Source organism: Candoia aspera, chromosome 16 (genome assembly GCF_035149785.1).
Source record: "Candoia aspera isolate rCanAsp1 chromosome 16, rCanAsp1.hap2, whole genome shotgun sequence".
Taxonomy (NCBI): domain Eukaryota; kingdom Metazoa; phylum Chordata; class Lepidosauria; order Squamata; family Boidae; genus Candoia; species Candoia aspera.
Window position 1 is genome coordinate 12197089 of NC_086168.1, and position 15373 is coordinate 12212461.

The 15373-nt window shown below is 50.3% G+C and overlaps 2 protein-coding genes across 4 annotated transcripts in view; one reads left to right on the forward strand and one right to left on the reverse strand.

Moving 5' to 3' along the window:
- The window catches only part of GRIN1 (glutamate ionotropic receptor NMDA type subunit 1), a 34961-nt gene extending 33319 nt beyond the window's left edge, over positions 1-1642 (reverse strand). For all 3 annotated transcript variants that reach the window (XM_063316523.1, XM_063316522.1, XM_063316524.1), the window contains exon 1: positions 1009-1642. In XM_063316523.1, coding sequence (XP_063172593.1) covers positions 1009-1257 — 249 coding nt within the window. In that variant the 5' untranslated portion in view covers positions 1258-1642. The remainder of the gene's footprint in view (positions 1-1008) is intronic.
- Positions 1643-6472: 4830 nt separating this feature from the next.
- On the forward strand, positions 6473-14724 carry LOC134506353 (cholesterol 7-desaturase nvd-like). The gene is given in 10 exon segments (XM_063316519.1): positions 6473-6644; positions 6647-6823; positions 9525-9713; positions 10228-10406; positions 10788-10913; positions 11401-11435; positions 11437-11518; positions 11782-11843; positions 11845-11956; positions 14546-14724. Coding segments are annotated over 10 exon segments (1281 nt in total). The 5' UTR covers positions 6473-6487; the 3' UTR covers positions 14708-14724.
- Positions 14725-15373: the final 649 nt, after the last annotated feature.

Here is a 15373-nt window from a genome sequence, read left to right on the forward strand (position 1 = left end):
GTTGATCTGGGCTCTTCCGCTGGTTTGGTGGGGAGTTGCACCCATTGCCTTACCCCTTCCCCTCTTTTCCTATTGCCTGCCTCTTCCTTGGCCCTTACACAAAAGGGGAAGAAAACAGCAAGGGGTGCCACTGAAGTGTGTGGGGATGTCTTCGTAGCCTGAGGACAGTTGCCTAAAAATTAGATCTTGGAATTAGGTCCCCATCTTCTTCTCTAAGAGGGTGGCCTATTTGTCTTGAAGGAACATTTCATTACCCCTTTCAAATTTCTGGACCCAATTTTCTAAGAGGGAAAAATGTCCACCTGTAAACCTGCAAGGTGTGTTTGTGTGTGTGTGTAGTTGTGGTTTTGTGATCCTCCCTCCCTGTTTACGAGAAAGCTTGTGCTTGTGCCCACAGCTGTCAAGCTGCTTTGGATCTGGTGTGCACGTTCAAGGATGCAGGGAGGCACTTGGAAAGAAAGAGGGGAGCGCTCACTCCAGATCGATCCTGCAAAGCAAGTGGGGGTGGCAGGCAACGCACTTATCTTCCCTTCCCCATTCAGTGGTTTCCCTGCCTTTCCAGTCCCCCTCGGCCTTTCAAGAGCAGCCAGTGCCTGCCTTGGCGCATTATGTGATCCAGATTGACTATCCCGACCTCCCTCGGTTTTTCCCTATAATGCTCCTAAAGCTTATTCTGGGGTGAGGAAGGGGGCTTCAGGATGCTTTCCTGGAAAGGCTCCCCCCCACCCCGCTCCTTGGCATCGGAGGCATTTCTCCACCACCGCTCCCTTGCTGCCCGTGGTTGGGGGGGGGGGGTCGGGCGAAGAGGTCGCAGGTGAGGAGGGAGGCGAGGATTCCCGGGGGAGAACGGGCATCTTGGAGAAAGGGGCTGGGAAGAAGGGGCAGAGGTCCAGGCGCCGGCGGGCGGGGAGGCGGGCGGACTGGCCGCCAGACTGGTCTGAAAGGGGCACCGGGATGCCCTGCGGTGGCGCGTGGGGAGGGCGGGAGGGTGGCCGGCTGGGCGCCTACCTGGCTGGAGATGAGGTCCTCGCAGACGGAGAGAGCCATCTGGATGGCGTTGGGCTTGTGGGTGACGGAGGTGGCATTGAGCTGGATCTTCCACGTTCCGTGCCGCTTGTTGGCCTGGCTGATGGCGTCGCGGAAGACCTGCTCGTGCTTCTTGGTGCTCAGCACCGCGCCGATGTTGATGATCTTGGGCTCGCAGCCCGCGCGAGCCACCGAGAACCAGACCAGCACGGCCAGCGGCAGGAGCCGCATCGCGCCCGCGCCCCGGGCGTGCCGCTCTCCGCGGTGCTGAATCCCCCCTGCGGTCGGACGCGCGGCAGAGGCGCCTGGCGGCTCCACCGACCTGCCACTGCGGCAGCGGCACGTCGTCTGGGGCGGGGGCGGGGGGGGCCCTGGGCTGAGCGAGCGAGCGAGGGAGGGAGGGGCCGTGGAAAGCCAGCCCCGGCCGGCCAAACCCTCCAGCTCCTAAGGGAGCCCACCCCCCACTTTCTGAGCCAGCAGCTTCTAGAATACCGCCCCCCGCCCCCCGAATTTATCTCTTCTATTCGGAGAGAAAGGATCGGCTGGGTGGGGGGCGCGAGCGAGTCGAAGCAGCAAGGTGCGTGGTCACCTTCGGGCTTCTCAAGGGTGCGAGGAAAGAGCCACCTAACGCAGACCCCCTCCCTCCTCCCAAGGATGGAAGTCCATCCTCCCGTTCTGCAGCTTCCCCCCCCCCCCATGCCTCCCCAGTTCTCAGCTTTTGCCAGCCAACGGACCCGAAAGCAATGCTGGCAGGTGATCTGTTTTTAGGCGTGAAGGAAAGGAGGTGATCCCTCGGCTACTTGGGGGTGCAGCCCAGCCCGAAGGAAGGAGAGATCGAAAAGGGAAGAGAAAAGGAGGCGGAAGGAATAGGCTGATCGCGGCAGAAGAGGGAGAGCGACCTAGCAAAGCTAAAGAAGATGGCCAGGGGGGCTGGCAAGCAGGTGGACAGCTCGCTAGTCTGAGGGTAGAGACTACGGTAGTGCTGGACGGGTGCAGGAGGGGCGCAGGAGGGATCCAAAGGCAAAGGGGTGGAGAAGATAATTATTTCCGGATACACTGGACAGACCTGCTGGGCAGTTGGGGGGATGGGTGAGAGAGGGCGCACCTGTGCTTTTAACTGGGAAGCAAGTGGAGAATTCAGAAATGTGTCGCGTGGGTCTCCTTCCTTTCCAATAAGAGGGGATTGTGAAATCCTGAGATCCTAAGCCCCCCTGCTAAGGGTAAAGGTAAAGGTAAAGGTTTCCCTTGACGTAAAGTCCAGTCGTGTCCGACTCTAGGGGGCGGTGCTCATCTCCGTTTCAAAGCCTTGGAGCCGGCGTTGTCCATAGGACACTTCCGGGTCATGTGGCCAGCATGACTCACGGAACGCCGTTACCTTCCCGCCGAAGCGGTACCAATTAATCTACTCACATTTGCATGTTTTTGAACTGCTTGGTGTGCAGAAGCTGGGACGAGCAACGGGAGCTCACCCCGCCGCGCGGTTTCGAACCGCCGACCTTCCGATCGACAGCTCAGCGGTTTAACCCGCAGCGCCACCGCGTCCCCCTGCTAAGGGAGGAGAGAGAATTCTCTGCACGAGCACTAGGGTGCTGGACAGGGCTGCCGACGCACCTGGCAGGCAGTGCAGACCGGGCAGTGGTCCCGTGTTGCTCTGCTTGGCCAGTCTCCCCCAGCATGTGCAGTGAGACCTTCCTGATCCTGACCGCCCCCCTCCCCGAGCCCCTGCATAACCCCAAAGAGCAGACCATATTCCTGTTGTTGCTCCTGAGGAACTGCAGGCAGCTGGAAGGCTGTCAAACGAGTAGCCCTCTCCCTCCCTAAAAAAGCCACCTAAACTGGATGCCCTCATGCTTCTGGTGGTAATAAATGCTGGTTCGTTATTCTCATTTAAGGTGCCCATCCTCCTTCAACAAACCCAGGATGAGCATTCCGCTGCTTTCCTCTTGACAGCTTTTATTGCCACCAGCAAATTAAAGGTTTTGTAAAGAAGCACGCAGGCAGGCAGGCAGTATATAAAGTGACAAATGCTGCTAAAGGGGTGGGTGGGAGTGGATTCCTATAAATATCCTCACTTTGCAACCCACAAATCTTACTAAAGATTAAGCCCTCCTTCCTTGTTCAGAACAAAAGAACCGAAGTTTTTTTTCTCTCCCCCCCACCATCAGCCCCAGAATCCAGCAATGCAAACTGGTCCTGCTGACGTCTTTAAAAAGTGCATGTTGCTATAGTAACACTTCAGTATATTGGTGTCCCACATCCGCCAAATATGCTTTGAGAATGGGAATGAAAACAACAACAGCACAACCAGGGGATTCTGTGGCACAAGCAAAAACTCTTGCAGCTTTGAAAGCGAGGCTAGGGAAAATTAGAAGAGAAAGCAGTAGTTGCGCTATGCTGTTGTTCCCTCTTGATTGATATGGTTCTGTTGGTAAGTTAGAAAACTGAACCAGCTATTCCACTTCTCCTGTGACCTGCACAAATCAGAAAAACATCCAGCTGTCACATTCAGCTTCCCATATAGTGGATTTTTATTTTTATTTTTTTGCGATGCCTTCAAGTCAGTTTTTAATTCTTAGTGACTTCCTAAACTATTCCCTGCAATATATATGTGGGTGTGGAAAGTGAAGGCCAAAGTGGTCCCACTTGGGGCTGTAACTCCACAGCTGGGAGAGTGGCTGCAACAGAACCCAGGAGTGACATCAGAGCTCTCTGTCCAGAATCAGAGCTCTCTGTCCAGAAGAGTGCAGTGCTAGGAACAGCTCAGATCCTGCGCAGAACCCTCAAACTTGCAGGCTTCTGATGCAGGACCCAAGGTGGAGGAAGACACATACCACCCAGAGGGATGAGAAGGGAATTTTAAAATTTTAAGAATTTCAATTATAGTAGTAAAATCTGGTACAAACTAAACTTAAAGAAAGAAAAGAGAATAGAAAGAAATAAAAAGTGCAAGAAAAAAAGAGAAGAAAAACATAAGAATATAATAAAGAGAAAAGAAATATACAAGGAAGTGACTTCCAACCTTCATCACAAGTATAAACAAATTTAGTGACTCTACCCCCCTCTAAGGTTGCAAACATTTACTCTTCATCCCATATCCCATCTCTTAAAGGTAAAGGTTTCCCTCGACGTAAAGTCCAGTCGTGTCCGACTCTAGGGGGCGGTGCTCATCTCCGTTTCTAAGCCTTAGAGCCGGCGTTGTCATAGACACTTCCGGGTCATGTGGCCAGCATGACGACACGGAACGCCGTTACCTTCCCGCCGAAGCGGTACCTATTGATCTACTCACATTTGCATGTTTTCGAACTGCTAGGTGAGCAGGAGCTGGGACGAGCAACGGGAGCTCACCCCGCCGCGCGGTTTCGAACCGCCGACCTTCCGATCGGCAGCTCAGCGGTTTAACCCACAGCGCCACCGCGTCCCTATCTCATCTCATCCCATCTCTTAGCTATAATCAAATCTGTAAAACGTCTTCTTTTTAGTCCTGGTGTCAGCAGAAAGTCCATAAAGGATTACCAGAAGTAACAACATATCTTGTTTTAACCTTGATCAAATAAACCAACTTTATATTCCTTCCTTTTACTTCTAACAGTCTTAACCATTAATTCATTCAAATATTGTTGTAGGATTTGATTTCTCTTCATTTCTTCTTTGTCCCATCACAGAGTTCCTCAAGGTTTTAACAAGCTTCTTTTGTAAATCCAATAGGAAAAAAATGTCCAGGTCACTCTCATGGTTTGTCATTTGTATTTCCCTTTTAAATTTTAAACCCTCGGCTAGTTTCCTTTGTAGATCCAGTGAAACATCCTTTTCTAAGTCATTCTCTTGGCCTGTCAGTTGTAAATCCACTTTTGATACCTATCTTGTCAGATAAAATGTGTTCTACATCTGTAATTTCTTCAATAGCATCATTTGGACATAGTCTATCCATAGAAGCAGACATCATTACTGACATTGTTGATATTGTGGCTGCTAATTTCTGATTCCATTCCTCAAAAGTCTCCAGTATTTTCATTGATATAATGTTTTGCAGCATTTTACAGGCTTGTAAATCTTTCTTCTTCCTAAAAACTTTAGTCCTGTCTAGTGTCCAGTTTTTGAAATCACGAAATAGCTTATCTTTGTTGTATCTTGTAAAAACCAAAACAGAATCTATTTCCCATGAGAAACTGTTTGTTCTTTACAATTAATTCCAAATATTATTCTAAAAGTTTCAATATTCCAATTTTACCTGGACCCTTAGTCCATTTGTAACTTTTCAAAATCTTATTTATCTTTTTGCTGTTTATTTTAGATTCTTTAAATTCTTATGATTAAAATTTTCTTTCATTCAGGACTGAAGGTAGACTCACCTGGCGTTTTCAAACAATTCTGTTTGATCTTGTATTCTCATACTATTTTTTAACATCTTTGTCTTCTACTTATTAATCTTAAAACCTGCAAGTGCACCAAATTCTTTTAATTTACCCGTTAATATTTCAATTCCCCTTAAAGGATCTTCCAGAACTAACACCAGGTCATCTGCAAAAGCTCTTATCTCTTTTTATTCTTCACTCCCACAATCCTCACTTCCTGTCTTATAACTCTATTCAGTATTCCAAGAACTAAAATAAACCGGAGAGGGGAAAATGGACAGCCTTGTCTTGTTCCTTTTCATATGTCACATGGTTGTTAAATGCCCATTAGCAATTATGTATGCTTTCTGTGAAGTATAAATCAATTTTAGAACATTCTTTCCAAAATTCATCTCTTCCAAACTTTAAACAGGAAAGTCCAGTTCAAATTGTCACAGGCCTTCTCTGCATCAAAAAAGATAGTTGCAGCTTGCCTTTCATTGTGTTCATTATGTTCACATTGATCCTCGTGAATAAATTCTTGCAAAATTATTTTCAGTCTTTCACAGGAAAGATAGGGTTCCAACTCAGCTGCTGTAGCTTCCTATGCAGAGATTGGGGGTGGCGTGGCTGGCAGAAGGCAGGGCCACCGTTATTCTTGCCAGCCCTTCCCTTGACCCAGAGCCTCCTTTAGCTCTGCTCAGCACAGGATGAGGGGAGCTGGGATCCCCTGTGTGGTGTTGCAAAGGCTTCTGGGCTGGCCCAGTCTGTCAAGGGCGGCCACCCCATGTGCTCCTGGCCTCACTGGAGGGGCAAGCGGGCACCTGCTGCAGGTGGGCCTGTGCCTCGCTCTGCTCGGATTTATTGCTGCTAGAGCTGCCAGTGGCGGAGAGTTCCAACGGTGCGCTTAGGGAGCCTCTGAGCCCAGAAGCATCTCGCCGCCGCCGCCGCCTTCGCGGTCGCCTCCCAGCAGGTTGCAAGGGACTCGCGCCGGAGGGACAACAGGGGAGGCCGGGGCCGGAGGAGGCACCGGCAGCAGGCGGCTGGGAGTGGGGCCGCCCCGCCCGGCACTAGCTATAAGAGGCGCGAGGGCGCGGCGCAGCGGGCGCTCTGCGGACAGGCTTTCCGGGATGAGGCTGAGGCTGGCCGCGCTCCTGGCGGGCTTTGCCGCCGCCGCTGCCCTCCTGCTGCGCGCCCCGCTCCTGCCGCCGTCGCTGCTGCTACCGCCGCTGGCCGCGGCTGGCCTTGGCGTGGCGGTGCTGGCGCTGCGGCCCAAGCGGCTGATCCGCCCCCGGACCAGGTGGGCTACCTGACGGAGCCCGGCTGGACCCGCGCGCAGAGCGCCGGCCGGGTGCGTAAGAACCGGCGTACCGGCCAGCTGCTGCCCGTTTACCCCAACGGCTGGTTCCGGCTCCTTGGCTCAGCTGAGCTGGCCCTCCGGGAGGTGCGCAACGTGGCTGCGCTGGGTGAGTCGATCCTGCGGTAGGGCGGCGCTCCCCCCCCCCTCTCAGAACAGGCAGGTGGGCTCCGGAGAGTAGGCAAGAGGTCCGGGAAAACGTGGGGTGAAGTAACCGGGGTATCTGGCTGTCTCCCTCGGAGCAGGTGCAGATCCCGAGACTAGGCCTTGCTGGAGGAACCGCTGTCCTCTCAAAGGAGGGCAGCCACACTGCACCCCTTAATGGAAAAGGCTGGAAGTCTCCCCTGCCCTGCCCTGCCCTGCCCTGGTACAGCTTGGCTTTTTGAAAAAGGGGGGGACTCCAGAACTGCCAACGTTTGGTGCAGCCGTGAAGGTGCTGGCCTAGAAACAGGAGATGGGTGATCTTGGCCTCTCTCTCTCTCAGCCCAGCCCACCTCCCAGGGTTGCTTTTGTGGGGTAAATAGGAGGCAGGAGGATTGGGCATGTTCACTGTCTTCAGTTGACCAATTTTGTTTTAAAGGCGGGATAAAAATCTAATAATAACAATAACAAACGGGCCTAGCTGGTGATCTGAGAAGTCCTACTTTTCCTTCCCTGCCACTAGTGTTCTGCAGATCTGGAAAAATGCATCTGATTTTGTTCTTCAGCCTCTGGGCTGCTACTGCTGTGCTCAAAATGCATGGATGCTCTGACATAACATGATTGATTGATTGATTGTGTGTCACTGACACTGTAACACCAACCAAGTTTATTTTCAAAATAAAATCTGCAGTTGCAAATGTTGAGAAGTTGAATCAAACCAGTTTTAATGTGTAACTTTAATCACTACTCACATTCTGTAAAATTCTGAAGCCGAGGAGAACCCGGCCACAAAGCTTTCTCGCCAGTCGGTCTGGCTTTAACCTGCTCCTCCAAAGAAGGGAACAATCCCTTTTCTTTCACTGAGAGCTTGTTCCTTGATGTACCTCCCCTTAAAACTTGCTTAGCGCCATCCCTCTTGGAACCAGGCAGCCTTTCAGAGGCACTGTAACCCTTTAATTTACTTCCTTTAAGTAACAGCTTATCCTCTCTCTATATGTAAGATTAATAGGAAAAGCAAACAATTCTCAGAATTAGTCCCCTCCCTCCCCATGACACAATGCAAACACGCTTCGAAATGTATTATGTAGATTACATTCCGGTGCCATGATGAATATCACTGTAATGATTCAAGTTTGCCTGCAGGGGTTCTTTCTCTTACCACCCTAAACCCACCCGGAAATCTGTTGAATTTTTTTTGGACCATCACTTTGTGTGCCGTGCAAATGAAAACTGTCCTGTGATTTCTCAAGTGCTTCAGCTTCGCCTTGTCATCCCTGAAGTTCATTTTTCTAGGTCTTTATGCCTACTTTCTGTGCGGTGCCCTGCTCCAAAGCTGGACAACTCTGGCTGCCAAGCCCAATGGGAAGTATCCGTAGGTTCTCCTGTAGCCCTTTCACTAAAGCTTTCCCCCATGTAGCAAACAAGAAAAGTGGGCCTCTCTGCTTAGTCTGGTTTTCCACTTTGGCCCAAGCAGGGCCCTAGACTGGTGCCTGCTTCCGTAGGTAGGGCAGCGTGGGCTAAATGTTATGGAGTGTTCATGTCCTTCCCTCTCACACTTGGTGTCACGTGCACCAGCATCTCTGGAATGCATCGGCACCTGAGTTGGCTTGGTGGCTTGCTCTGGCTGAAGGAGCCTCTCTGAGAATCTTGCTTACTGTCCAGAGCATGACAGCTCCCAAAACAGGTGGCCATCAGACACATGGACCCACTCCCGGAATTTCTCAGCCGTCTAAGGATTCTGAGACTCGAGCCCACACATCCAGAGGGCATCCGGTTGGAGAAGGCTGGACTGAGGTCTGTGTGCAATACGCCTTGAAGGTGTCAGCTCCTGTTAGGCAATGCACAGTAACACCACTTTCTGCAGCAATGAAAGACTCCTACGCCTTCTTCAGATATGGAAGTCATGCCATCTTTTTTCATCTAGGAAAGGAGTTGGGAGACCTGCCAGTGTTCCCAAACAAGTGTGGAAAATGCTGGCAGATACAGTTCAGCCAATAAGAGACAGGGTGGGGTTAGGAGACCTTGCCAGTGCCTTGCGGGGGTTGATTCTGTTGGTTCTTTCGCATGGGGCGAAGCTCCCTAATGCAGCTGCCTGGCAGGAGCACTGAGGGGGGAGGCCAGGCTCTGTCTGGTGGGAGCCAGCAGGACTTGGGCAGGATACTGCTCTTCTTTGCAGTTTCCTGTGTGACCTGCCCAGGTACCCTGAGGTTGCAGGAACTGAGTTATGGTTGGCAAAGCTGATGGGTCCATTCCTGGCCTTGCCAGACTCAGCTGCACACTGCAATTAAACCTGGCCATGTGTCAGGTGAGGAGAAGGCTCCTCTCTTCCTCCAGTCACCCTCAAGATTCTGGGGAGCTGCTGCTGGCTGTCTCAACTGGCATTTCGTGCACCAGCAGCAAATGCCTTCCCAATCTGCTTGTGAGCTTCCCAGAGGAAACAGCCTTCCCCAAACTTGGCAGCCACTTCAATGGCACCATTTCTCTCCCTCTACCATCTCTACGCCCATTCCTACTGTGAATTTCATACAGGGTGTGCAGGCCCGTCTCAGCGGCTGGTTAAACAGTTGTGATCCGAACTCACTTTGTGCCAACACCTCTGTGGAATAGGCTCTTTGTTTCTCCTAGCAGAGAGAAAGCAGCTTGATTTTGTCATTCTCTTCCTGTTACAGGGGAACAGTTTGCTGTGTTTCGAGGCTTGGATGGGAAAGCGTATGTTGTGGACGCATACTGTCCACACCTTGGGGCCAACCTTGCAGTCGGGGGCCACGTGGTGGGCAGTTGCATAGAGTGTCCCTTCCATGGCTGGATGTTCTCTGGAAAGGATGGGCGCTGCACCAAGATTCCGTATGCTGAAAAAGGTCACAGGGTATTCTTCTCCACTTGTGCTCAGAGGAGAGCCAGGGACTGTGTGCCCAAGTGGACGTGGCTGGCTCAAAAGCCGCTGTGTCCCACCAAGAGTTCTCCTGAGCGTCATGGGGGGTCTTTGTTAGCTTGGAGGGGGGAGGCAGCATCCAGCTTCTCACATGGACTCTCCAGAGGAGAAGCTGTCTTGGTGCCCAGGCGAGTCCTGCCTGGCAGCAGGGCACCAGGATGGATCTTGTTCCTCTAAATTCTCTCCTGAAAATGTAGCTTGTAACAGACACCCGAATTTGGGGCGCTATTCTATTTGGCTCATTTTTTTTAAAGCATTTATAAATTGCTAAACCATTTCAGTCCTCTTTTTACAATGTAATCCCTGTGACAAATTAATGAACTCTTGGCTCGATGTTAGTTTGTATGCATTGATAATAGAAAATCTGATACGCAGGGGATGGTAAGTCCATAAACACACCTGTGCTGTCTTTTTACCTGGTCATGCTCTGTGTCTTCCAGTACCTGAATTTGCAAAGACCAAAGTTTGGCCATCATGTGAGGTTAATGACATGATCATGGTATGGTATCACTGTGATGGCATCAGCCCAGCGTGGCAAGTCGCCGATCAAGAAGAGCTGTCATCGCGCAAGTGGGTCTTCCAGGCTAAAACGGAGCACTTTGTCAGCGCACACATTGAGGTAGTCTGCATGAGTGAGGCCAGCTCCTTTGGGTAGCGACTTTTCAAACTGAACCTGGATGTTGGAGATCTGGATGGCAGGGCAGGGCTGAATGGGGGAGGTGGCAGAATGCATAGGGCAGCTTCTTTGGTGCTTCTGGCCCTGGTTTGGAAGTTAGATGGCCCTCCAATGCCCCCCACCCCACATCCTTGATGTCTCTTACACAGAAACTGCATGGAAAGAACAGCTGTGTGTGTAAATGTGCCTTCCCAGTTTGTTCTCAGTTAGAAACCCCCATTCCTTTGCTGTCTGAATGTGCTTGGGGAAATGCCTGCTGCTGCTTTGTCACTTGCCAACCAGGGCCCTGGCTTGGTAGTGAATGGTTCTTTTTCCTTCCGCCAGGAAATTCCAGAGAATGCTGCTGATGCAGCCCACCTCTCCTTTCTCCACAGTCCCATGGTCATGAATGGAAATGACCTGCGCTTTATCGACAACCGCCGCTGGGCATTTTTCAGGCACAGCTGGGAGGTAATGTACTCGTGAGATGGGCGGCCATATAAATTTGATAAATAAAATAAATAAATAATTGGATAAAGCTGGGTATGTTTGGAAGGAAAACATTACCACCACCCCCATTATGCAAAATACCTCAGCTACTAAGGGAAGGAGGGCAGGTGTGAAGACTCACTTCTATATCATAATGGAAGGGATACTGCGTTGCATTCAGAAGGTTTAGATCCAATTCTCTGCATCTCCCAGGTGTGGATAGGAATAGGTCCCTGCTGATAAGAAAGCATGCTGGAAGCTTTATTGGGAACAGAGGTACTGGAGGTGAAAATGCTCCATTTGGCAGCCCCTGCTCCCCGATTACTACTTCCAACATGCATGGGGAGGTGAAATCTATTTTTTTCCCTTTCCTTATGTTTCCTCCTGCTCTAAACATGGGTAATGCTACGAAAAAAAGGGGGCTGCCAAAGCATGAGTGTCCCTGGTCTGTATAGGGCTCCTTTTCCAGGCGGAGTGGCAACCAGAACTGGAGCCCACCAGCCAGTTCCTGCATGCTCCTGACCCACCATGTGCTGCTCTTTGGCAAGCCTGTTGCTTTTCTGGATCTGCATGTTTCAGCCAGGCAGGTATGAGATCCTTGTTTCCAGAGGGGGAAGAGGAAGATGGTTTGTCCCAAGCCAAGGATTGCCCTGAGTATTGTGTGATGCAGAAGAATGTATTTGAATTGATTGCCTCCCCCACCCCGCAAAAAAGGGGTGGGAAAGGGAAGCTGTACATAATAGTCACTCGTGGTCTGTTGGGTTTGTTTAGTCCACATTTGGTTTGAATTCAGTTTGAAGGGGAAAATGTACTCTTAACCGAGGCGTTCAGATTGTCTTCTGCCATTCAGGTGGGTCCCGGGTTAGTCTTCATGACCCTCAATCACGCATTCCTGGGCAAGGGGTTGATCGTTGAGTGTTACGCCGATAGAGCCTCTTCTCCAGCATGTGGTCCACCAGATATACTACCCACAGAACGTGCCCTCCTTCATCACCAGGTTGATCCTATGGGCTGAGGGTGTCCAGGTGAGAGGAGCTGCAGAACATGGCGCTGGGGGGCAAGCTCCTGGCCCCTTGGGGCTGCTTGCCTGTTCCTCCTGCTTCTGTTTGTGGGACAGGGGAGTGCAGATGCTGTGGGGGCGACAAGGGTCTAGGCAACTCTGCCTTCCAGAAATTCTTGGCCTTCCAACATCCATTTCGCTAATTGGTTTTTTGTAGATACCAGGGAGAGTAGAGACCAAGTGCAGTCCACGTTTCTACAGCTGCATTTTTAAGTACAAACGTAGATAGAACAGTGTGCAAAACGGGGAGACCCAAGTTCTTGCAAATTATGGACAGAAGTTGGCAGCATTGTTCAGGAGGCGGCAACAAAATACATCCCAAAGAAAGAGAAAACCAAGAAGGCAAAATGGCTGTCTGCTGAGACACTAGAAGTAGCCCAAGAAAGAAGGAAAGCAAAAGGCAACAGTGATAGGGGGAGATATGCCCAATTAAATGCAAAATTCCAGAGGTTAGCCAGAAGAGATAAGGAATTATTTTTAAACAAGCAATGCGCGGAAGTGGAAGAAGACAATAGAATAGGAAGGACAAGAGACCTCTTCCAGAAAATTAGAAACATTGGAGGTAAATTCCAGGCCAAAATGGGTATGATCAAAAACAAAGATGGCAAGGACCTAACAGAAGAAGAAGAGATCAAGAAAAGGTGGCAAGAATATACAGAAGACCTGTATAGGAAGGATAACAATATCGGGGATAGCTTTGACGGTGTGGTCAGTGAGCTAGAGCCAGACATCCTGAAGAGTGAGGTTGAGTGGGCCTTAAGAAGCATTGCTAATAACAAGGCAGCAGGAGACGACGGCATCCCAGCTGAACTGTTCAAAATCTTGCAAGATGATGCTGTCAAGGTAATGCATGCTATATGCCAGCAAATTTGGAAAACACAAGAATGGCCATCAGATTGGAAAAAAATCAACTTATATCCCCATACCAAAAAAGGGAAACACTAAAGAATGTTCAAACTATCGAACAGTGGCACTCATTTCACATGCCAGTAAGGTAATGCTCAAGATCCTGCAAGGTAGACTTCAGCAATTCATGGAGTGAGAATTGCCAGATGTACAAGCTGGGTTTAGAAAAGGCAGAGGAACTAGAGACCAAATTGCCAATATCCGCTGGATAATGGAAAAAGCCAGGGAGTTTCAGAAAAACATCTATTTCTGTTTTATTGACTATTCTAAAGCCTTTGACTGTGTGGACCATAACAAATTGTGGCAAGTTCTTAGTGGTATGGGGATACCAAGTCATCTGCCTCCTGAAGAATCTGTATAACGACCAAGTAGCAACAGTAAGAACAGACCACGGAACAACGGACTGGTTTAAGATTGGGAAAGGAGTACGGCAGGGCTGTATCCTCTCACCTTACCTATTCAACTTGTATGCAGAACACATCATGCGACAAGCTGGCCTTGAGGAATCCAAGGCTGGAGTTAAAATCTCTGGAAGAAACATTAACAATCTCAGATATGCAGATGATACCACTTTGATGGCTGAAAGTGAAGAGGAACTGAGGAGCCTTATGATGAAGGTGAAAGAAGAAAGTGCAAAAGCTGGCTTGCAGCTAAACCTCAAAAAAACCAAGATTATGGCAACCAGCTTGATTGGTAACTGGCAAATAGAGGGAGAAAATGTAGAAGCAGTGAAAGACTTTGTATTCCTAGGTGCAAAGATTACTGCAGATGCTGACTGCAGTCAGGAAATCAGAAGACGCTTAATCCTTGGGAGAAGAGCAATGACAAATCTCGATAAAATAGTTAAGAGCAGAGACATCACACTGACAACAAAGGCCCGCATAGTTAAAGCAATGGTGTTCCCTGTAGTAACATATGGCTGCGAGAGCTGGACCATAAGGAAGGCTGAGAGAAGGAAGATCGATGCTTTTGAACTGTGGTGTTGGAGGAAAATTCTGAGAGTGCCTTGGACTGCAAGAAGATCAAACCAGTCCATCCTCCAGGAAATAAAGCCAGACTGCTCACTTGAGGGAATGATATTAAAGGCAAAACTGAAATACTTTGGCCACATAATGAGAAGACAGGACACCCTGGAGAAGATGCTGATGCTGGGGAGAGTGGAAGGCAAAAGGAAGAGGGGCCGACCAAGGGCAAGATGGATGGATGATATTCTAGAGGTGACGGACTCGTCCCTGGGGGAGCTGGGGGTGTTGACGACCGACAGGAAGCTCTGGCGTGGGCTGGTCCATGAAGTCACGAAGAGTCGGAAGCGACTAAACGAATAAACAACAACAACAACAAAGATAGAACAGTGTGCAAAACAGGGAGACCCAAGTTCTTGCAAATGACCTTGTGATCGAGGCACCACCTGTTTGTTAATACATGAAACAGACTGAGCTTCCTAAAGAAGCAACAGCAAATTTACAGCCTCCACGGCAAGAGAGTCATTGAGACCTCTGGGCAGAGGACTGCCAAGTGATTCCCTTGTTGTCTGGGGATGGACAGACATGTGGTTGAGCGTACACTCTTGGTATTTTAGGCTACTGGGGTTTTTTTTGTTGCCTCCTGACCTTTTGTCCTTCCCTTCCGTCCCACCCTCCTGAGCCAGTTTGAGCGGGACGTCATGATCTGGAATAACAAGAAGTTCCTCTCCAAGCCGCTGCTGGTGAAGGAAGATGCTGCGATCCAGGGGCACCAGCGCTGGTCCTCCCAGTTCTACAGCGAGAACAGCAGGAAGCTCAGTGCTCAGAAGTGTGAGCTGGACTGGTGACTCCCCACTTGTTTCAGAGCCCCCCAATACCCCCTTCCACTGGTAGGGTCCACAAACCCCTGGATCTTGCATGGGGGAGGGAGGGGGCGAATCTTAGTTTGGGGAGCAAGGGATGTTCCTGGGCCGGTTCAAGCTGATATGGGTGGGCACTTGGCTCGTGTAATGCTCCCATGGGTTGGGTCAGGCCCCCGTTCATTCCTGGCCAAAGACAGTCTCCTGGGGCATCTGGAGCAGGTGCCCCCCGTGGAGAAGACCCCAGCACGGGTTTTTTTGCTGGCGCTAATGATGGCAGCGGGTGCCTTTTGCTTCTCCGCCTCTTGACAAAACCAAGAACACAAACTCTTCCCAGGGTCCTGCTTTTCGGGCTCAGGTGCTTCTGTTCGCTTGGGGAGGAGGCTTCCACTCATCTGCGGAGCATTTTGCTCCACCAGTGGGGGTGGGGTAGGAGAGACTGAGAGAGATTTGCTGGTGGGAGGAAACAGCACCCGTCCAGAAATCAACAAGGAAGGATTTTTCAAACCTCTCGTCCCTTTTGTTACGCTAATGGAATAGGAGCAAATCGACCCAATTCTTCTTTCGCTGCCTGCTTTGTTAAAAAGAAAGCATGCTCAGAAATAAGGCCCCCCACCAGCCCCCCACTCAGCCGAGCATAAATCGGTCAAAAAC